General features: G+C 56.9%; 1 protein-coding gene across 1 annotated transcript; it reads left to right on the top strand.

The window, feature by feature from the left end:
* Positions 1–16,275: 16,275 nt before the first annotated feature.
* IGFBP3 (insulin like growth factor binding protein 3) lies at positions 16,276–21,649 on the top strand. The gene is made up of 4 exons (XM_080818776.1): positions 16,276–16,811; positions 19,765–19,991; positions 20,307–20,426; positions 21,080–21,649. The coding sequence occupies exons 1-4, from the start codon at positions 16,403–16,405 to the stop codon at positions 21,203–21,205; spliced, it is 882 nt and encodes a 293-aa protein (XP_080674902.1). The 5' UTR covers positions 16,276–16,402; the 3' UTR covers positions 21,206–21,649.
* Positions 21,650–22,739: the final 1,090 nt, after the last annotated feature.

Here is a 22,739-nt window from a genome sequence, read left to right as displayed (position 1 = left end):
GGACACGGGACTGCTCCTGGGACGCCCCTGCTCCCACAGAGAGCCCCTCAGCCAGCACAGGTGACCACACTGGGCCCCCGGTGCCCCCCGGCCTCCACTGGCCCGCTCTCCAGCACTCTCCCGGGCCATGGGTTCCGACCCTGCGGACCAGCCCACAAGCTGACGCTGGGCGAGTGAGATGCATGAGGGCGTAAATAAACCCAACACAAAGAATTGGGGGTTTCTGTGTCACGGCTCCGTCTCTGCTATGACCGCTCCAGAATATGGCAGGAAAGCCCATTTCCCAGACCGCTCACCCACCAGAAAGCTCTCCAGATTCCTGGTTGCTGGGGGTCATAACGGCAGCAAACAGCAGAGCTTCCCCGTCCCAAAGGACCAGGAACAGAAGGGCGTGGGTGATGAAACTCTGCCGCTTTTGAAATTAAACTGTATCCCATGCAGAAAATTCTCGGTTCCTAAGTGTTCTCATCCCCTTTCCTGAAACTCTCAGGAGCCCAATTCTGGTGTTTGTGGCTCTGCTGACTCTCACGCATGGTGCTTCTTTTTCTCGGTGCTTTGGAGTTTTGGAACTGGAGCAGGTGCCCAGCCAGATGTGAGGGCGGGCCTGGGGTGCTGAGTCGAGGGGACCTGCCTGCTGTTCACACACTTCTGCCAGCGGGGCTGCGGGACCGGCAGGCGCCCCCTCTGCACCGCCCCCCCCCAGACAAGAGGACACCCTCCCCATGGATTCTGTACCCTGTCCTGGCCCGGTGCCACCCGGGACATGGGCTCTGGTTCACTGGAAGCCCTCGTGCCACAGAAGACACCAGCTCACTTGAAACCCCTCCTCTCTATATGAATGAGGCGCCTTCTTCCTAAAAAGCTATGTCCCAGGTTAAAAAAAAAAAAAAAAAGGATGCGGGCAGAGGCCAAAAGCAGGCCAACGTGTGTCCACTTGGTCTGAAAAACTGCATCGTTCACCCTCTTTTTGGTCACAGAGCCCCAGGCTTCGGCAGGTCCCCGGAGTGGACAGGTCACCCAGCCGAGTCTGCTCCCCTGGCTCGTCCCCCCCGACAGCTGAGTGTGTGTGGCTGCTGGTGGGCATGCGCAGAGCCACGCGCGGGAGAGGGTCCTCGGCCCGGGAGCCGGCCCGCATCACCCTGCAGACACCTGGTCACCTGAGAAGCTGCCCCCTCCTGCTGGGCCGCCCCCCACAGACTCAGCCACCTGCGTGGAGTCTCTCCCTTGGACTCAGTCTAACCAAACCCTGCACATCCCTCAAAAAGCTTCTGTGACAACAGCAGCAACGGTAGCAGCAACGAGACACGTCAACCAGCGGACGCGTGAGGGGAAGGGGCTCCGTTCCACAGTGCGACGAGCAGCAGGACACTCGCACGACGGCAAGCAGGGACACACAGCACCTTCTCCGATCGCAGGAGCCCAGCACCTCCTGGAAACACCTCCATGAACACAAAAACCATGAGAAAGACCATTGTACTCAATGTTTTCAAATGGTTTTGAAGGGTAGGTCAGCATTTAACTCCTTTGCGTTGAACTTGGGCGAGTCCGTAGTATTTGAAACTCCCAAGACCCAAGCGTCCGCGTCTGCTGGGGGGCCGCAGGCAGGTGATCGTCTGCAAGAGGAGAAAAGCTCTGTCCCCTTGTCCTGCTCCGTGGTTACTCCCAAGCGGCATCTCCAGGGCCCTTCGGAGCCAGCCTCGTCCTCCACCAGCAGCCAGCCGTGAAGACGGACAAAACGCGTCCTTCCAGCCAGTTTCTGACCCACAAGCCACAGGCAATGAGCAGGGCAGGTGGCCTCTTGCTGAAGACCTCCACGGCGGGTTTGCTGTGCGCTTCTCCAGGGCAGCTGCTGCAGAAAGCAGTTGCAACTACTTACTGCGGGTTAGCAGGCCCTGGTTTGTGAGCAGAAACCCCAGTTTTCTGTTTTTGTTTTTTTTTTTAAGATTCTGCTTTTTACTTGTCAGAGAGAGAGAGAGCGAGAGAGCACAAGCAAGGAGAGAAGCAGGCAGAGGCAGAGGCAGAAGCAGGCTCCCCGCAGAGCAGGGAGCCCGATGCGGGACTCTATCCCAGGACCCTGGGATCCTGACCTGGGCTGAAGGCAGACGCTTCACCGACCGAGCCCCGCAGCCACCGCAGAACCCCCAGTTTTCTAAAGCCGCGTTCCAGGCCCCAGTACGCCATCCGGACCGCCCCCTGTGGGCAGAGGGAACACGCCAGGTCCCGCTGGGCCAAGGGCCAAGAGAAGCCTCCCCTCCACCAGATAAGACGAGGTGTTTGAACCAAGCAATCTGATCGATCTGATTAATATGTTAACATGGTGCGACTGTGATTTATAATACGGAACCCATATTGGGTCTTTGTCCCAGTTTCTCACATGGAGCCCCTAAAACTTTTGGAATTCCCTAAGGGGAGGAGCAGAAAGGGGTCTCTTGTGATGCTAAGGAGGTGATGTTTTAAAGCGCCTTAGGACCGGGTCTGGTTGCCAGGGAAACCGATCAGGTGATCAGAGGTTGGCGTTTTCTCAGCCCCACCCCCCCACCTCTGAGGAGCGAGAGGGGCTGCAGTCTGGGTCAATCACCCACGGCAATGATTCATCAGTCACGTCCCTGTAACGAAACCCCCGTAAAAACCCAAAAGGACAGGGTCTGGAGAGCTCCCGGGTTGGTGAGCAGGTGAAGATGTGGGAACCGTGGGCCCTGAGAGGGGCCATGAGAGCCCCGCGCCCCCTCCCCAGGCCCCTCCCCCGGCGGCTCTTCTGTCCCTTCCCGAGTTAACCCTTTGATAACAAACCGATCATCCAGGGAGTGAACCGCACGTCCCTGAGGTCTGTGAGCCGCTCCAGCAACTTCACCAAGCCCAGCGAGGGGCTGTGGGAACGTCTGGTCTGTGGCTGGTCACTCAGAACCCAGGTGACAGCCTGGACGTGGGGCTGGCGTGGGGAGGGCGGTGCTGGGGGACCGACCCCGGATCTGTGGGTCTGACTGTGCCTCTGGGCAGATGTGTCGGTGTCCAGGTGGACTGTAGGAGCCCAGCCGGCCTCAGAGGGCTGCCTGGTCTGAGAGAAAGCCCCAACATAGGCACTGGTCACCGGAAGTGGAGTTGGTGTCAAGATGCCACGTGACGCTTGACATTCACTGGCATAAACATAGTAATTAACATGTTGATGACTTTGAAAACCGTCAACAATACAAGTTACTCATTACAGAATAACTTTTTCTTGGAGTTAGTGGGATGAGTATTGCCAGGTCGCCATAACGTCTTTTGTGATCCGGTGACATAAGCGCGCGTGGACCGAAGTCCCAGGCTCCGGACGCCTGGCCCACAAGGTGGCCTCCAGCCGTCGGGCGGACCAGGGGGCCCGGGGTCTGTCCTGACGACTGGCAGCCATGCCCAAGCGTACTCTACAGACCACACAGGCTTGGATCATGGAGGGTGCCCAGGCGGGCAGGAAAACCCTCCAGGGCTGACGTCCTAAAGGCTGGTGTGGGTTGGTGAGGCCAGGGGGAAGGCTCTCTGTGGGGGAGTGAAAGCAAACGTGTGGATAGCGCGACCCCACTGGAGGGAAGCTGTGCGTCCACAAGCCAGTCCAAATGGAGAAAAGTGCCATTCCTGAGACCCCCAAAGGGCTATGAGAGCTTGGCCACCCCAGAGATGGGGTCCCTCTCGCAACCGATGGCCGACTCGAGGACCAGAACCCAGAGTCAACACAAAGGGGCCAGGCCCGACATTCTGTGAGACATGCTTGTAGAGCCACTGGGACGGGGCAAAGAGAGGCAGGGTGCTAGGACATCCTGCCCTGCATGGCCTGGGAAGGGAGACACGCCGGACGCCAGCACCCCCCTCCGCTAGCCCCACACGGTGCCCTGTCCCGAGAGACTCTGCCTTCCCCTCCCCTACCTGGGCTAGGTAGACCCAACCTGTGACCTGGGTCCCCCGCCTCACTCAGGGTGACCAATGCCGTCTGCTCCCCCAAAAAGGGCCTCCAAACACTGCTGCCGGCTGTCTTGGCAAAGGGACTGTGCACGTGAGCAGCCACGCCCTCTCCACGCTTCACCTCTCCCGTCTGGGGCGAGTTTTACCATGAACCCCCGTGGCGCACTGCAGTATTGTGGCTAGGGCCCCAAACATGCAATCGTGTCTGGGTTGGGGGACGGCAGCCCCGTGGCCGGAGCCTTGGACGCCATGAGGAACTTCCACGCGGGGACCCCCAGTCTGGAGCCCCTCCTCCCCAGAAAGGCCACAGGCAGAGTCTGCAGGGCGTTGGGGGGGGGTGTCTCCCGCAGTCATCAGCTATAAAGAACTCCGGCCTTCAGAGCGGTGGGATTTGGACTTGCTGGTCACCTGTCTGACGTCAGGCTGACCGGAATCCCGAAAGTGTGCAAGGCTGGAATTCAGGAAAGGTTTGGGGGTCCTTCAGAGACCTGTCCTCTGACTCTGGCCAAGCAGCCCCGTAAACCGCGCGGGAAGCTGGGCTGGGGATCTGCTCATGCCTCCCGAGCTGGTTAGAGAAGCCGCTCCCGGTGCTAGTTCACTTCACATACTCCGGTGTTTCTTCCCATGCAGGAAACTGCTGCATTCGTGAAGGCAACGATGGCCTCGTTTCCAGGGCTCTCCGGCTATCCCGAGAGTTCCGCAACAAGCAGGGGCGGGGGCCACATAATCCCAAGTGTTTACACGGGTTTTATTTTTTTTAATTCCCTCCAACTAAAATTAATGACCATTATTTCCTGTATCTCCACAAAATCCAACCAAATTTTGGCCATTAAAACTGTTTTCGACCGGAATTGATGCCTGCACTTCTGCCAATCTTGATAATTACGCTTCCGTTATGGCTTCGGCTAATACTCGTTAAAATAAAAACAAGTGATATCATCAGAAAACGTGGATTTGTGTGTCCAAGGTGCACGTGTGCACACACTCCCAACGGCACACGCTCACTGGCTCCGGTGGATGTATGCACACACGTGTGTACACTCTCACACCCACGCACACGGTCCTCGGGGAAAGTACCTCAGATCAGAACTCTTTTCTGCTGCCTCGCGGACAGACGGAATCTCGTCCAATGACAAACGACCTGCCCATCCCTGAAAAGTAGCCGATGTGCCCACACAACAGGGAAAGGCTTCATTCGGAACGCCTGCCCAGACACCCTGCCATCCCTCAACACCCCAGCCTCTCCGGCCGGCCTGGACCCACACACAGGACACACTCTCCCCAGGCCCCGGGACGCCGGACCCTCCCAACCACACACAGGGCGTCTGCGGTGGGCATGTCACTCGGGGAGGAGCCGCCCCCCCCGACACGGGGCATGTGCACATAGCTAAAAACACCCCCCACATCAACACAAATTCTGGAAATAACAATCAAGGGGGAACAAATGGGTGACCTGCCACCTGGGTCGGGCCCTTGCAACTTGGCTCTCGCCCTATTGCTAGCGAGCCCCAGGCAGCCACGGAGTCCCAGCAGAGGCCTCCCGGGTCTGGGACTCCTGCAGCTCAGATCCCGGCCCCCCAGGCTGCAGGTGGCGAGGGGCCCTTCCTTTGCTGCACACGGGCACCCCAGAGAGCCAGTTCTCCCACTCAGGGTCACTGCTACCCATCCCGGAGTCATTCTGCCCACCCCCACCCCCATGCAATTAAGAAACATCTGCTTTAAAGGGAAAAGAGGGGCAGCCTCAAAGAGCAGCCCCTGAGCCTCCATGGCAAAGCCCCAGGGGAAAACCCGTCCCACCCTCGCCAACACCTCCCCTGGCCTCACCCTGTAAATACTTGGCTTCCGTATTCGTCCTCAGACGCAGTCGCCCCGGGAAACAGCGTGACCGAGGGCGGCAGCACGGAGAGGTGGAGAGAGCGGCGTGCGCGCCGGGCTGGGAACCCCCGAAGTGCATCCCTCATATCGTGCTGCGACCGCTCATCTCGAGGCCCTTTTCAGAGAGGCTCCTCGCGTCTGATTCCTCGCCCGTAGAACTCACAAAACACGGCAGGAATCAAATATTACAAACCAGCTGTGCTGCCCAGCACAGAGACGGGCCCGCCCGAGGTTCCCGTATCTGCCCCCCACGATTCAGCTGCCAAATGTTACAGCAGCAAGCCCTCCCCATCCCAACCCCAGCTCAAGGCTCAGCCTTCCCCCATGGCCCCTGATTTTTGTATTCCTACGTCATCTGGCCGGGAGAGGCACTGAGGGCTTCTACAAAGGGAAGAGCTGGGCCTTCAGGACGTAACTCAGTGACCACACAGGGTTGCTGGGAGGACCAGTCACCGGGCGCCTAGGTGGCACAGTCTGATGAGCGTGGGACTCTGGATTTCGGCTCAGGTCATGATCTCTGGGTCGTGGGGTCCTGCCCACGTTGGGCTCTGTGCTGGGCGTGGAGCCTGCTTGTGGATTCTCTCTCTCCCTCTCCCTCCGCCCCTCCTGCCCCAGCTCGTGCTCACACTCAATCTCACGCACTCAAACAAAAGGAAAGCCAGCCGGGATGCGACAGCAAGTCTGAAATGTATCCTCTATGTAAAAATGTGAATGAATACGAACGTGTCTGCAGCGACCACTGACGTCTCCAACAACTAGATCTTCAGGTGCATCTTGGAAAATCTATGCAACACATTAAAAGGACAGAGAAAAAAATGAAAAGGAAAAATAGGTGCCACCTATACCACAACAGCTCGTAGCCTCACACCATGAGTTTCTTCCCATAGAGAAGAGAGAAAGAAATGAACGAGAAATCCACAGGAAAATGAGCTACGAAATGAACAGCTGACAAACGGGAACTGAAAATGAACTGAAATACAGAAAAAGATGCTTGACTCACTCAGAATAAGCAGAAAGCAAATTCCAAGTATAGATGACCTTGAACAACTGGGTTTGAGCTGCCCGGGCCCACTTACAACGGGATTTTTTTCTATAAATACCACATAGCAGTGTAAATGTATTTTCTCTTCCATAAGATTTTCTCAATAATGTTTTCTTTTCTCTGACTCACTTATTGCAAGAACACAGTATATAACACATATAACATACAAAACATGTTAATCAACTGTGTTTTGTTATCCATAAGGCATTTATCCAAGAATAGGCTATCGGTAGTTAAGCTTTGGGGGGAGACAAGGGTTATACATGGAGTATACAAATAGACGTTCAATCCCGTATGTCGTTCAAGACTCAAGTGCACACTAAGTCACGATTCCTTCCCTATCAAACTGGCAAAAATCCAAAAGACTGATCACCTACAACAAGGTAAGACAAAGGGACATGCTTTCTCCCGGACGGCTAGGGGAGATGCTCGATGCCTCAGCTCCTGCAGAGGGTAAGGGAGGTAAATAAATCCCACATGCACTTACCCTTTGACCCAGCAGTGACAGGTCTAGGAATATTCCAGCAAGTATGTTAGAAGACAGGGCTACACATGGTAGTCCTATTTTACAGCAATACAAAAAGAAAAAGTCCAGAAAAGGAGTAGAAGCAGCCCAAATGTGCACCCCTCAGGAGGGGCTGGGCGAGTTTTCACAGGGCACAGGATGGAGAGCCAGGCACCTGTACTGATGGGTGGGGTGTCTGCCTCAAGGTGGGATGCAGACCATGGCAAAAGACCATCACTCCCACCCAAGTGATGAGAAAAGAAAATGCACCTCTAAATAAAACAGTATTGTATTGAAACCCATCAGAAATATGTGGAAATATGCACATGCAAAAAAAAAAAAAAAAAAGGTCGAAATTTACTAAATTCTAGAAGATTCTAAACCTTCCCCCCCCCCCCCGGGAAAAGACCAATGCCCACTTGCTCCCTGAGATCATCGTAGAGAAAAAAATGAGCAAATCTGCCAGAATGAGGAGATTTAATGGGTTGGCACGTCGGGGGCTGGAATCCGGAAGACCCCAAACACGGAGCCAGCTCACTCGTCCCGCCAAGCCTCCTACTTGAGAATCTGGAAGGAGAGAAATCTCCACAGTTCTAAGGTATGTAGAGCCAAAGTTTTGACTACAGAGAGGAATCTGGTGTGGTCCTCAAGGCATTTGAGACCAGAGATGAATTGCAGCGTGGGGATACGCCACAGCCCCCTGACCCAGATGGACCACAGTGAGGGCTGCTCGCTCTGGCCACCTAACGGGCACCAGGCACATCCTTCCCACCGTCCTTTCTATTCAAAGTCAAGCACAGAATCAAAACTTATCAGATACTCAGAGAAACAAGAAGACGAGACCCCCCCCCAAAAAAGAGTAAAACCGTTATAGAGGCACCCTGAGAAATATGACAGATTTTGAAATTAGCAGGATTAATTTTTTATTTTATTTTTTAAAAGATTTTATTTATTTATTTGTGAGAGAGAGAGTGTGTGTGTACAAGCAGGGGGAGCGTCAGAGGGAGAGGGAGAAGCAGGCTCCTCGCTGAGCCTGGAGCCCAATACGAGGCTCGATCCCAGGACCCTGGGATCATGACATGAGCCGAAGGCAGAGGCTTAATGACTGAGCCACCCAGGTGCCCCAGAATTAGCAGGATTTTAAAATAAGTGTTATAAATATAATAAAGTAATTAAAGAAAAATATGAGAATAGATTAAAAGACGGACAATTTCAGCAAAGAAATGAAAACCACAAGACAGATCCAAATGGAAATTCTAGAATGAAAAAAATACAATAATAACCAAAACTAAGGAAACATTCAGTTGGTTTAACACACGCTGAACAAAACAAAACAATCAGTGAACTGAAAAATAAATGAGCAGAAAGGATTCACTGAAGCACAGAAAAAACCGAGATGGGTCGTGTCACAGAGGCAGACCAGTACGCAGCAGTCCGGTGTGACACAGTTGTGTTCACAGGAGGAGAGACAGAGAAGCACTTGAACAGAAAGTAGGAGCGGACTTCCCAAGGCTCTGTCGGTCATCAGACCAACAATTCAGAAGCTCGACGAATCCCATGATGGATAAACACAAAAAATCTAACCACACTGTGTCCTAGTGGAACTTCTGAAAACCGAAGAGAAATGGGGTAAAAACACCCAGGGGGGCAGAAAGAAGTGTATTCTGTGCAACAAGAAGAAGGAAGACAGGTGGCTTTTCCTAAAAACAAAGGAAACCAGAGTGAAGAAAATGAAATATTTTTTCAAATGCTAAAGAACAACATTTCCAACCCTAAATTCTACAATTAGCAAACACAACCTTCAGAAATGAAGCCGAAATAAATCATTTTCAGAAAAAAAGAAAGCTGGGAGAATCCACAGCAGTAGGTCTACGTGGAAAGAAATACCGCAGGGAGACGTTGAGGCCATCAGGATCGTCCGAGATGAATGCACAGATCTGCCAGGAGGAACACAGGGCACCAGAAGCAGTCGACTGTGGCCAAAGAAGAAATGTAAAAAGATATATGTAAGACTATTAATCCTTTTTTCTTTTTGAGGTCTTATTTTTTTAAGGGGTTGGGGAGAGAGAGCATATAGGAGGAGGAGCAAAGGGAGACAGAGAGAGAGAATCTGAGATCATGAGATCATGACCTGAGCTGAAATCAAGAGTCGGACACTTAACTGACTGAGCCACCCAGGCGCCCCAAGACTATTTTTACTTCTTTAAAGCAAAAATCATAACATTGTGCTGCATGTTTTATAACATGTGTGTAAGCAAAATATTTTACCTCAATAGCACAAGAGTGAGTGGTGGTCCCGGTCACAGAATCCCGTTGTTCTAAAGCTCTTCCTTCTTACAGAAGTGGTCCAGGAGTAACCCACGGCACCTTGAGAAAAGGGTAGTGTGGTGCTTGTAATCACTAAAATCAATGATCAAAAAAATACACAAGAGCCGTAGAGGATGTGAAGCAGAATGCCAAAAGATATTTAATGAATTCAAAGAATGTAGAGAAAGAAAACCAGGACAAAGATTCAATGGGACAAAGGGAAAGTAAACGGGGAAATGGCAGACCTGGCCCAAACCTGTGGATGACTCCACTAAATGTTAATTAACAAAAATAGTCCAATTACAGGACAGAGATCATCGGACTGGGTTCAAAAATAAAAAGTAAGACCCAACTACCTGCTCTGTAAACGATGAATTTAATATAGGTTTAGATTAAAAATATAGGTTAGATTAATTAGGTTTATGGGGCGTTCATACTTAGTAAACACTGATCCTAAGAAGGCTGCATGTAGAAAACCAAAGGAAGGAAGAAATCAGAAGAATTATGAGACTATACCCAAAGGAATACTAACAGTATTAAAACAAGAACACTAACATGTTCTGGGACTCAGGCTCCACAGACAGAATTAAAAGACATAACAATACCCCAGACTTCAAGGAAGGCATGAACGGAAATAAAACATCTGACTGTGCTTTCATTACATTTCATTCATTTCATTTATCAAAGAGGATAAAAGCACCAACCAATACTAAAACTGTGTAAATGAAGACCTTTGTAATTTTTAGCGAGCACAGCCAAATGACTAAAGAATAACTTTGAATGAGTAGGAAGAGGTAAAAGTACAATCATGAAAATTAACAACCGGGACACCGTGTCTGGCTATGATGGTGTGAGGTTTCCCCAGCTCCTCCACCAGCCGCTGACCACAACTGACATGTCTAGTAACCACAGCCGGGCAGGGTAGAAGGGAGCCAACGCATGGAAAGGCTGCCCACGATGGAGCATTTCCTGGTGTAAAGGCTCCTCTTTGCTCTGTGGTATTGACCCAAGGGCAGCTCCAAGCACAGAAGGTTCAATGATGGCTTTCTGGCCAAAGGAACTCAGAAAAAGGGCTCTTAAAGCCAAGAGGGTAGACAGAAAATGGTGGTTTTCTTCCACTTCTTTCCCTCCAAGTTTTGCCCAAAGATGTGGCCCCATCTTGGAGCAGCTACAGCACAGTGAACCCAAACTGCAGGAAAAGCCACCCAGCTTCTGGCGAGAGACAAGGAAAGGGACCTCTGCAAGCCAGACAAGGTGGGCAGCCCCAGAGAAAGGCTGGTGTGGCAGAGACTCCTGCTTCTGAGTACAGACGTGCCCAAGTCCCAGGCTCAGCCGAGCGGCCCACACGTGGGAGGGGCTCAAGGCAACAGAGCAAAGCTTGAAAAGCAGAGCCGAGATTAGAACCACTGGTCACAGATGGCGAAACAGAACTTGTGGTTGATAACCAAGCTGATATCCCACTAAGGGAAACAAACAAGGGCATCAACATTTCTCCAGAAGATGATAAGAGGACGCTGCACGGAGAGCCTGGGGAACGTAACATTCTTCATGCAGAGGACAGAGTCAGAAACACCAAGAGACGGTGAATACATCCCAAGAGGAAAGACGGTGGACAAGGGTTGGTCAGCCTCTGGAGAAGAGAGAAAAGCAGCACACAAAATAAAAATGCACCAGGTAAAGTAAGGCAGGTTTTGCCACGTGGCCAGACGCTGACCCAGATATGGGCATGTGTACTTTGGGACCCGTGGCCATGCCCTGAATGTGAGCACATGCCTTTCTGAGCGCTCCCAAGGTTCGCATCAGAGCCAGGATGCCCAGGAATCTGGACAGAGTTTGGAGGGTGTGCGTAAAAGCCATGTGTAACCGAGCGCACTCTTTCCTTCCCAGGCAAAGCCCTGCCATCAAATCTCGTGCTGCTGTCTGTCTGTCGTACAGGCTTGCAAGCAAATCTGTTGACTCTGTGGCGAGTCCCAGTGGAGACAGCAGGCTCTGTCTCTAATGTAAATGTTTAGACTGTGTTTCTCAGAAGCTCTTTGAGGCAAATTATCTATATCTTTTATAAAAACTCTTCAGCGTCTTACTATAATGCAGACACGAATACTCATCTCTCAGGGAACACTCAGTGATGATTTTTAAAAGTTTGATTATCAATGGTAGAAATTTGCTTGAATAAATGAAGTACCTGGGATTACTCTTTGAAAACAGATGTCCTCCAACTTCTTGAAAAATGACTAGATTGTCTAATTTCAAATACTTCTAAAGGAATAATTATCTAATCCTTAAGTAAACCCATTAAAAAAACACAGGGATAGACACAGAGCACGCGAACAGCAACCAGAAGGAACACAGCTTCTAAACTCGCACCAAATGAGTGGATCATGCAGCAAAGAAATCAACAGAACAAGGAAGAAACTGAAGGGTCAATGCACCAAGAACACAGAAATTGTACAAGTGTGGGCAGAACTCAGCCTCCAAATGCAAGTAGCAAAAGCTATCAAACAGAAAGGAGAAGGGATTTGGGGGCCCTCGGAGGGCTTGTCCCCCGTCCCTATCCCTGATCCCGGTCCCGGGTCCACGTCCTCTACTGGGGGAAACCATGCCCAGTTAAGACAACTCTCCCACTGCTGCGTACAGGGACTAGGACAGTCAGGCTGATCAGTCTGACCTTAAATTGACGACATCCCAGGGCATCCTTCATGCTGCCAGGATCCTGCCCCACATCTCCCAGCCACCTCCCACTTTCAGCCTTCCATTCCCTCCTCCTCCCACCCCCAACCCCGCCACCTCATGCTCCTTTCAGCTCCTCTCCTTCCTCTCTGATGGCTCAGTCTTCATCATTCTGACCTCTCAAGCCTCGGGCTTCTAACGGGTCCTCTGTCCAGCAGGGCCGGCCTCACTGCTTTGGAAATTGCCACCAATCTCACTGTTTCAAATTCAAAAATCTATTTGTTTCTTAACGCTGCCCAACCAATTACCACAAACCGGGTGACCTAAAATTACAGAAATTTACTACCTCCTCTTAACTCAACTGATCACATCCTCGAAGACGTATTCAAAAACGTGGCCACATCCCGAGGTCCCACGCACGTGACTTTCCGCTGACATTATCCACGCCACCGAGTTCACCCTCTGCCTCCGGAAGTCCGCACCCGTCCCACCTACAGAACCCAGCCGGTTCATCTCAACCCCCTCCGCTCCAGAACTAACTCTAAATCCAAGATCTCATCTAAATACCATCAACTCAAAAAGCTCCAAGTCTCATCACCTACTTGTCCAAACGGCCCAGACGGATGACACTGGCCAAAATTCCTCTCCACGTGTGGCTCTTTTAAACCAGACAAGGTGGGGTCTGCTCCCCAAATCCACGGTGGCAGAAGTTGGGCGTTCCCATTTCAAAAGGTGAGACTGGAAGAAATAAAAGAATCATGGGTCCCGGGTGAGCCCCACCCCTAGCAGGTGGGGTCCCAGGAAGATTTGTCCTCTGTCTTTCCCTGGGGGCCCTTCATCCGTCTCCAAATTGTCGGGTTGACCAGGACACAATGACTCTGAGGTCCCCAGGTCCAGAATGTGGGTTTCCGATGCCACCAGCACCCCTTCCCAGCCCACTTTGTCAAGTTCCGTCCTCCCTTCTGAACCTCAGAATCCCACCTCCATCAAGAGACACCGTCCCTTCCGAGCTCCCCGACCCCTCCAGGCACACAGGGCGATGGCCCTCGCTGGTCCGCACCCCTCTTCCCGGCTCCTCCCCTCAGCCAGGCTCTTCCACATCTGGTAAGACTCCACTGAAATGCCACCACCCCTGAAGTTTCTTCTGACCACATAGGCACCCCCTGGGACACAGACGCCCACTGCCCGCCACGGTCCGGTCTGGCCAGCCCGTGAGACCCCAGAGCCAATGTGAGAAGGTGCTCGGTAACTGTGAACTAAATGGACAGCTGGACCCCTGCTGCTCTCATCTGTAGGTTAAAGCCATTTCCAGCATCCTTATCAGCAGTAACGCCCTAATGCACCCCCAAATCCTGAGCACAGAACTGGGGGGCTCACCCAGCAGGAAATCCGACAGAGTGACAATTAGGTTCCCTGTCCCCACCCATGCCTCCCCCAGCAGGGGACACTGAGGATTCAGACCGTGCACCCCCGAGTCCTGAAATGAGGTCCCCCACGGTCCCTGCCTCTGGGAGTGAGGGTCTTCCTGTCCAAAGTCCGCTGTGGCATGTAAGCCTGACAGCCACAGCTCTGGGATACAGCAGGGAGGGCTCCGTGCTCCCAACGTCCATCCGCACTGCTGGGGAGAGAGACCCTGGGGTGGGGGTGGGCGGCAGGTCCCCCAGGGCCTGGGCAGAAGGGAGGCCAAGAGGCTGATGTCATACGGGGGCAGGTGCCTGTGAGAAGCGGCAGTGGGCTCAAAAAAAGCAGAGCCTCCTGTCATCTGCTCACCATGACAGACTGACCCCAGCGGTCACGAAGCATAACCAGGCCAACTGAGTTTTGTTAGGGAGAGGGATCTGCTGCTCGTTCTACTGCCCTGCTCTTTCGTGAAACAAAATTGAGCGCATACCGAGACGTAATTCTCCGCACGTCGCTGCCCACGGCCGCAGACCCACCCGTCTGGTGCAGAACTTCACGGAGAAGGGACGACCGTCCCACCGCCACCCGCCGTCGTGACTGTTGCTGAGGCTCAGGGCGGAGGCGGGGGTGCAGCGGGCGCGGCGCCCGGCTCTCCCGCGCCCTCTAGGGCCCCCGCACCGCGCCCGCGCCTGCCCCCCGCCGCGGCCGGAGGAGGACCCAGGTGTCCCCGCGGAGCTCCCCGGCCTCCACTCGGGATGACGACGCGGCGCACGGGCCACGGCGCGGCTCCCCTACAACGCTGTCCTAAACCCAAAGGCTGACCTCAGGGGCCCTTGCACAACCAGTCTCAGAATCGAGGTCTCCGCGGATGATAAAGGAGAACGTGCAACCCCTCGGGGCATTTTCTGCTTCCCCTGATTTTCCAGAGCAAGCGGAGGCCAAAGCAGCTGACACGCAGCCGCAAGGAGGGACGCAAGGGAGGGGCGACCAGGAGGTCGTGCCCAGGGTCGGGTCAAAGGGGCGGGTCTCCAGAGCCTGGGCGTCGGACCTAGGGGACAGGCGAGCGTGCCTCGGCGGAGCGGGGGACGCAGGCCCCTGGGTGTCCCTCGCCTCCCTTCCTTGGAGAGCCTGAAGTCTGACTCGTTTCATCTCCTGTCTGTGTCTCTGCTGTGAGCAAAGCGGCCTTCGCATTCTAAGGGAGGGCACGCACGCACACCTAGCTCTGCACGCGCCTACACGCGGCGAGGGCGGACGAGGGTGCACGCTAGCTTCACCCACAGCTGCGCAGGCAGGGCAAGGGCCCGGGGGCAGGGGGGCGCGCAAGGGGGTCCCGAGGTGCGGTTTCTACTGCAAATTGCACAGTGCTCCTCCAAGACACCTGTGCACTTCCTAGGGCAAGACTGTTTCCAGCAGCGTCCGGGAAAGTGCCCTCGCTGGGGGGGTCTCTCGGGCTCGCAAGGCTGAGCCACAGGCTCCCGGCAGGAGAGCCTTGCGCAGGGCAGGGCGCGATTCAATCCTGGACCGCCGGCGCCCTCTGTTGGTCACCTCGGGGAGGGGCGCGTGGACACCTTCGCAAACACGGGGCTCCGGGATCGCGACCTCAGGGCTCGCCGCCGCGCACAGACAGGCGAGAATCCCAAACAATCCCCACGTCGACGCACAGGAGAGCACCCAGGACAGGGATGCATGGTGGCCTGGGGAAATGACAGTAAAAATGATCCGTCGCACGGACCATCCGGTTAGTAATGACACCTCGGCCGCGCTCGCTTTACTGCTTTTACTGCTTTACAGGTTTCGTCGGGGCCGTCCACTCCGCCTAAGAGCACAATCCGGGAGCGTGACTGGGACAAGAACCGTGGTGCTGTGAGCGCTCCCACAGGCCTGCTAACGACGCGCTCGGGCCAGCCCCCTCTGCCGGCGGGGGGCTTTGGGTGGAACGCCCAGGGGGTCTTCGCGGCTGTGAGAAGGAACCTGAAAGCGCGAAGACCACGTGCGCACCTGCAGATGCGCCTGTGGACGTCCCGGGAGGAGGTGGGGGAGTGGGCGCGAACGGCCCCGCGGGGGCAGAGAAAACCAGACACCTCGTGGAGAATCGGGTATTCCCGCTGAGAAACGCCCCACGACCTCCCGGACCCGAGGACTGCCCTGTTGGAAAGCTTCTTAAAGCACACGCGGCGAGGAGCGGAGCACGCCCGTCTCCCCGACATCAGCCCCCCGCGGGGCGACCTCGACGGGCCCGCAGGGAGAAGGGCGGCGGCGGCGGACCGGCGGGGGGCGCCGGGAACGGCGGGGTGGCGGGGCCGCCGAGTTCCCCGGGACCGCGGGGTGGCGGAGGGGCCGGAGCGCGCGCGTCGAGCAGGTGCCTGGGCGCCCGCGCGCGCTGCGCGCCCCCGCCCCCCGCCCGGCGGCCCCGGGTGCGGCGGGAGCCCCGAGCCTCGTGCGCGCCGGCCCGCCCCCTCCCCCCCACCCCGCGCGCCGTTCCGGGGCGTGTCCTCGGCCACCCGGCTTCTATATAGCGGCCAGCGCGCTCGGGCCGCCCAGATGCGAGAACGGCGGCGCCGCGCACGGCCCTGCGAGCAGTCTCCCGCCGTCCCGCAGCCTCGCGCCGCGCGCCTCCTCCCGACCCCCGCGCGCCCCGGCCGGACGAACAGCGGGCCCCCGCGGTGGGCGCCATGCAGCGGGCGCGCCCCGCGCTCTGGGCCGCGGCGCTGACCGCGCTGGCGCTACTCCGCGGGCCGCCGGTCGCACGGGCCGGCGCGGGCTCGGCGGGCGCGGGCCCCGTGGTGCGTTGCGAGCCGTGCGACGCGCGCGCTCTGGCGCAGTGCGCGCCGCCGCCCGCCGCGTCCGCGTGCTCCGAGCTGGTGAGGGAGCCGGGCTGCGGCTGCTGCCTGACGTGCGCGCTGCGCGAGGGCCAGCCGTGCGGCGTCTACACCGAGCGCTGCGGCGCCGGCCTCCGCTGCCAGCCGCCGCCCGGCGAGCCGCGCCCGCTGCAGGCGCTGCTGGACGGCCGCGGGCTCTGCGCCAACGCCAGCGCCGCCGGCCGCCTGCGCGCCTACCTGCTGCCAGCGCCGTCCGCGCCAGGTGAGCCGGCCGGCCCCGGGCGGGGGCTGGGGCGAGGGTGCTCGCCCGCCGCACGGCGTGCAGCCGGCCCTCCGCGCGCCGCGCTCACTGCGGAGTCCTGGCAAATTACGAAGCGCTTTCGGCAGAACTGGGTCCAGGGTTTTCCGGGCAGGGAGGGAGGACACGAGGTTGTCGCGACCGATCCCATCCCGAGGAGCATCCCCGCGCCCTTGGTGCGGGCGCAGCGCGGGAACGTGGGCGCGGAGCGTGCGGCCCACCTCGGGCACGCGGCTCCCGTGTCCCGCAGACTGGGAGCGAGCGCGTCTACGCCGAGGATGCGGAGGGAGCTGGGGAAGCTGGGAGGCGGTCTGGGCTGATTCGGACTGGAGAAGGTGGGCAGGCACGTCGTAGGAGATGGCTGCGCTTTAAAAATGCCAACACTTGCACAGACCTAGTTTGCGAAACAGTGACACGCCTCGGGGTGCGCCAGAAACAGTAGGGTGGGAATCGGGTATTGGCATCTTTTGCGTTTGGGCGACCTGACTTCCAGAAGGAAGTGACTCCCCCAAGGTTCCCCAGAGGCAGGGAGGAACGTGGGAGCTGAACCTGGTTTTCCCAGTCCTGTATCGTCCCCTGGCGCACCCCATCCGCCCCGGTGCCTGGATGTCCCCAGACAAACGCCAGGTGCCAGGGCTTCAGGGAGCGCGGACTCAAGAGATTTCGGGGATGGTGAAAGGGGGGTTGCGTAAACCTCAGGACCGTTTGCCGCTTAACCCGAGGTGGAAGGGATGAGGTCCCGTTCCTGGGAGCCTCCAGAGGCCAGAGGCTCATGTTTGGCAGAATTACACCACTGGCTGGGCCACTGTCAGTCGCGTGGCTCCGTGAAGGACATCACGTCGTTCCCTGAGAAAGCAGCGTAAATGGGGTCCGCGGCTGTTGTTCCAGATCTCCAGCAGGCTTGGCCAGCCTCCCTGGGTTCTGGGAGTCCGGCTCCTGTAGGGCTGGAGGCCGCAAGAATTCTGCCCTGGCCTCCAAGGCACCAGGCTGGACAGAGCTAGTGGGCAGGCCCCCACCGTGGCCTGGCAGGAGGGAAGTCCCTTTGTCATTTCGGGTTCTGCACATTTCCACTCCCGGCTGTGGCGGTCTCTGCTAGGCAGGGCTGGCTCTGTGGATCCCAGAGAAACAGACACCATCCCAGGATTGGTGGGAAGGCAAAATTCCCGTTGCCTAGAAGATGCACCGTTTTATCGCAGCGGATTTAAAATTGCTAGGTGCGTTTGTCCCTGGGCAGTTACGTCGTTTGCCCTGTGCACATTATGTTTCTAGCGTGTTTTCTGGGTATTGGAAAACTGATGTTAGAGGTTCTTAGAGACGCTGCTGGTGTCCGTGAGCCGGGAATGGTGCTTGCTAGCTGAATAGCTCCACAGTGTGCGTTGATGTGTTTTATTGTAATGTGATTAAAAGACCTAAGGTTTTATGAGACGTAAAATCTGTGGGCGTGGGGAGGTACATTTAAATGGCAGTCAAGTTAAGATTATCTGTTGCTTAAATGCAGAGGTTTTGTGTTTCTGCTGAAGTCAGCAGGCATTAGAAAGAAAACCTGGGCGGTTTAAGAAATTACTCAGTTCTTGGAAAAGAAATGCAAATATGTTTATTTGCATACTTTTAGCATCTCCTTTGTCCCCAGTACTTCCCTGAAAAAGGAGGAAAAAACCCTAAGGTTGAAGGACATTGAAACCAAATTCTACCAATTAAGAACCGAAGGTATCCGGCGCTGGGCTAATCCGTGCTGGCCCAGACGCCAGACCCCTTGGGAGCTCAGCCACCACCCCTCGGGGGGAGGAAGTGGAGTCCCAGGGAGGAGAGGGTGTTTGCCCAGCCGCGGGTGAGCTCACTTTCCCTGGGCGCGTCCTGGTGAGAGCCTGTCCTCCAGACAGCCTCGGGAGCGTTCTCCAGGAGATACTGCACCCATCCCCTGGGGCCGGAGGTCTCGGCCGGCTTCCCCGGGGCTGCCACCGTGCGTGAGGAGCGGGGCCCGAGGAGCGTGCTCAGCACCCCCAGGTGTGGCAGTTTCACGAGCCGAGCCCCTCCCGGGAGGGAGGCGGCTGCTTGTGGAATGGAGTGATCGTGTGACCCACGCGGCCCTTCCCCATAGCCGGTCAGCCCCACCTGTAGTCCCTGCACGTGAAACCCCCGTGATGCTGGGGACGTTTGAACACCGGTGTCAGGGCCTCGGTTCTCTTCATTTTAGCGCGTTGGTCGCAGAGCGGTGTCTGGGGGAGGGGGGGGCCCTCTCAAGGACTGAGTGCTTGGGCACGCACAGAGTCTGTGCAGCTCCGGGGCGTTCCAGCCCATGTGTGGACAAGGAGTTAGAGATATGATATCTAGACCCGTCACATGCCACCCTACACGCCCAGAGCCAGGGGACCTGCAGCCAGGCTTGGAGAGGAGTGGGGTTTCTGGGCCAGTCTGCCTGGTGGCACAGGACAGTGCGGGTATCAGAATCCCTGCGGGACCTGTGGACTCCCCGCCCCCAGGTGCCTGTCCCCACCTGGCGCCTCTGACTCAGCAGGGCCAGCAGGTAGGGCAGAGGTGTGCTGGTCCCCGGGGTGGCCTGAGGGGCATAAATCCTGGGCACCATCGCACCTCAGGTGTGCCCCCTGCCGGCGGAGGGAGACAGGTGCTGCCAGATGGGCGGTGAGAGCCCTTCCCTGCCCATCCCCCACCACCACCTCGACTCCGAAAGCACACATCAGGTTTCATTCTAGAAAGCAGGCTTCCTGGGGCCGAGTGGCAGCCATGCTCTGCTGGTACCGTGGGACGGTACTTTCTGCCAGTGTTTTTTAGGCTATTTGGAATTGCTGGGTGACATTTCCATCCCGCGGGGGCTTCCTCGCCAGGGCTTAAGATTTTGAAAAGAATGTTGGTGACGGCGGATGGCCATCACACCCGTGTGTCCCTTGCACTTTCCAAGGAAACAGCAGTGAGTCGGAGGAAGACCACAGTGCGGGGAGCGTGCAGGGCCAGGCTGTCCCCAGCACGCACCGGGTGCCCGACGCCAGGCTCCAGCCCCTGCACACCAAGATAGACGTCATCAAGAAAGGGCACGCCAAGGACAGCCAGCGCTACAAGGTGGACTACGAGTCCCAGAGCACGGACACCCAGAACTTCTCCTCCGAGTCCAAGCGGGAGACGGAATACGTGAGCCTTCTCTTCTCGGGGGCAGTGGGCTGAGTGTGGAGGGACCCTTCCCACTGCGGGATCTCCTGGGGCTCCGGGTGGAAGGACGTGGGCAGGAGCGCCCGGAGACCGGCAGTGTTCTGTTCGCCTGGTCTCTCGGTGCCCTGGCCTGTGGCGACTCTCCCCCAGGTCCTGGGCCTTGCTCTGGGGGACCTCACGGGAGACGGGGAGCCATGGTTGGTGTCATGGTGGGGATGGCCCAGCAGGTCCCTCCACGGATGCATGGGACTCTGAGGCTGCGCACTCCCGAGTAACCGTGGCTCCCCCGCACCGCAGGGGCCGTGCCGCCGGGAGGTGGAGGACACACTAAACCGACTCAAGTTCTTGGACATGCTTAGCCCCAGGGGCATCCACATCCCCAACTGTGACCGGAAGGGCTTCTACAAGAAGAAGCAGGTAAGTGGCAACCTCACGAGGTTCCCTGCCCCGCCCCCGCCGTCCACACCTCCCCTGACCCGCAGAGCCACCAGGCACCACCCGCAGAGGTCCCTGGCCTAACTGAAGGGCCAGAAAGCCTCCCCAAGATCCCCTGTCGGTCCCCCCTCGCCCGTCCTTCCTGGGAGTCATAGCACGACTGGGGGTCATTACTTTAGGGCAGGATGAGCATGTCTCTGAACACGAACTACCCGGTGACGGCAGCATCCGCGGTTCCTGCCACAGTAGCTGCAGAATGAGTGAGGCCACGGGCCTCCTGGTTTCCGTCAAACCCCTCGACCATCAGCCATTAGACAGCAGCATGTCTGCTGCCGGCGTGTCCCCATCAGTCCCTAGCTCAGCAAAGGCGCGCTAAGAGCCCATCTGTGCGGCTCTGCAGGCGCCCTGAGATGGGTGCACCAGACGGGGGACCCTCTCACCCCCTCAGTCCGCTGGTATGCCTGCAGGGCGATGGGGGCCAGTGTCCACCTGAGACCTGAGGGGCGCAGAACCGCCCAGCCCTGCATCTCCAGAGCACCCCCTCCCCCACATGCACGGCCTCCATGGGGGCCTGCTGCACCCTTGGCCCTGGGCGCCCGGCCCTTGGCCCGGGTTCACTCCGTGCTCCCCCACAGTGCCGCCCCTCCAAGGGCAGGAAGCGAGGCTTCTGCTGGTGCGTGGACAAGTACGGGCAGCCGCTTCCCGGCTTCGACGCCCGGGGGAAAGGCGACATTCACTGCTACAGCATGGACAGCAAGTAAACGCTGCTCGTCATGTGCACCGGGGGGCTGGGCCCCGGGGCCGCAGCAGCGTGTCTGGGGAAGCGGGAACAGACCCCGCAGGAGGGTGCAGGGGGCCCCCGACCCACCTGCGGCAAGCAGCCCCGGGGAAACGAGGCCTGGGGTCAGGTTGTCTCAGAGGCACTTGGAGTCCCTTGGAAGACCTTGGACTTGGACCTGTGCACGTTCACACCCAGGCACACAGGGAAGTCCGACAGCCAGCCTTCCCCGCACGGCTGCGGCTAACTTGTCCTCACGGGCAGACTGTTCGAAACCACGAGGACTTGTGAAAGGAACGTGCTTCCCACTCACAAGTGTGGCTGGTTTCCTCTGTAAAACGTAACAGATATTTTGATAGTCTGTGATTGATATCATTGTAATAAAGTTTATTTTCACTTAACACAAAAATGAAATTTTTAAATGAGATTTATGACGTTGAAGAGTTGCTGTGGTGTTTGGTACTGCTTTGTCCAAAAACGGGAGAGCCGTTGGGGAAAACAGAATAAAGGTGTTTCGTCTCGAGACAAATCTAAACAGAAGAAATTTTTTTTTTAAGATTTTATCTGTTTATTTGACAGAGAGAGGGACCACAGGCAGGGGGCGTGGCAGAGAGAAGCAGGCTCCCCGCTGAGCAGGGTGCAAACCCAGAACCCTGGGATCATGACCTGAGCCGACCTTAACCCACTGAGCCACCCAGGCGCCCCAAAATTTTCATTTTGGGCTACAATATTTATTTCCCCACAAGCTGGAAAGAAAGAATTCAAGGTTCTGGGTGACACTTGGGGACGTGGCCTCTGCCTGCGTCTCGCCTCTGGCAGGTGCTCCTTGGCGACAGTGTAAGGCGAGCCCCCCCCGCCCCCCCCCCGCAGCCAGGGTCTCAAGCTGAGGGTCCCCCAGGGTCCCCAGGCAGTTAAGCCTTTCGAGGTGGGGGAGTTATTTCAATATACTCCTTTTTCTGTTTGTTCACCTTAACGTGGAGCTCAGAAACGCCTTGCTTTGCACAAAAGACTACAAGGTCAGGCTCCCCATCTGGCCACAGCCTCAGTTTGTATTCTCTGTGGCAAGCTGGTTGCTCTCGGCCGGGGTTTAGAGACAGATGTCTGCGGCGCCTGCGGTTCTTCTAGACGGTGCACTGGAGCACCGAACCCTTGGCTGGGTTTTTCCTTTTCCTGCAAACATTTTCCAGCGCCGCAGCCTGCCGTCCCGGGGCCCGGAGCGCGCCCGCGTGTGCGCCCACACAGCCCACTTCAGCCCCAGCGGGCGTTGGTTCTGTACAGAGCACGCCTCGGCCCACCCGGTAAACGAGCACAGGCCTGGGGACAACGGAGAGCCCCGCACCCTGGTGTCTGGACATCCCCGTGCACCTGCCCCGGGGCTTACTTCCTGGGGGGGCGGGGGGCGGGGAGCAGCAGGACTCCGCCTCCTCTGGGGCGGGGAACAGCGGGACTCCGCCTCCTCTGGGGCGGGGAACAGCGGGACTCCGCCTCCCCCGGGGCGGGGAGCAGCAGGACTCCGC

The sequence above is a fragment of the Martes martes genome (genome assembly GCF_963455335.1).
Source record: "Martes martes genome assembly, chromosome: 11".
NCBI classification, from domain to species: Eukaryota; Metazoa; Chordata; class Mammalia; order Carnivora; family Mustelidae; genus Martes; species Martes martes.
The sequence above is the reverse complement of the archived record's forward strand: the minus strand, read 5'-3'. Positions and strand labels throughout refer to the sequence as shown.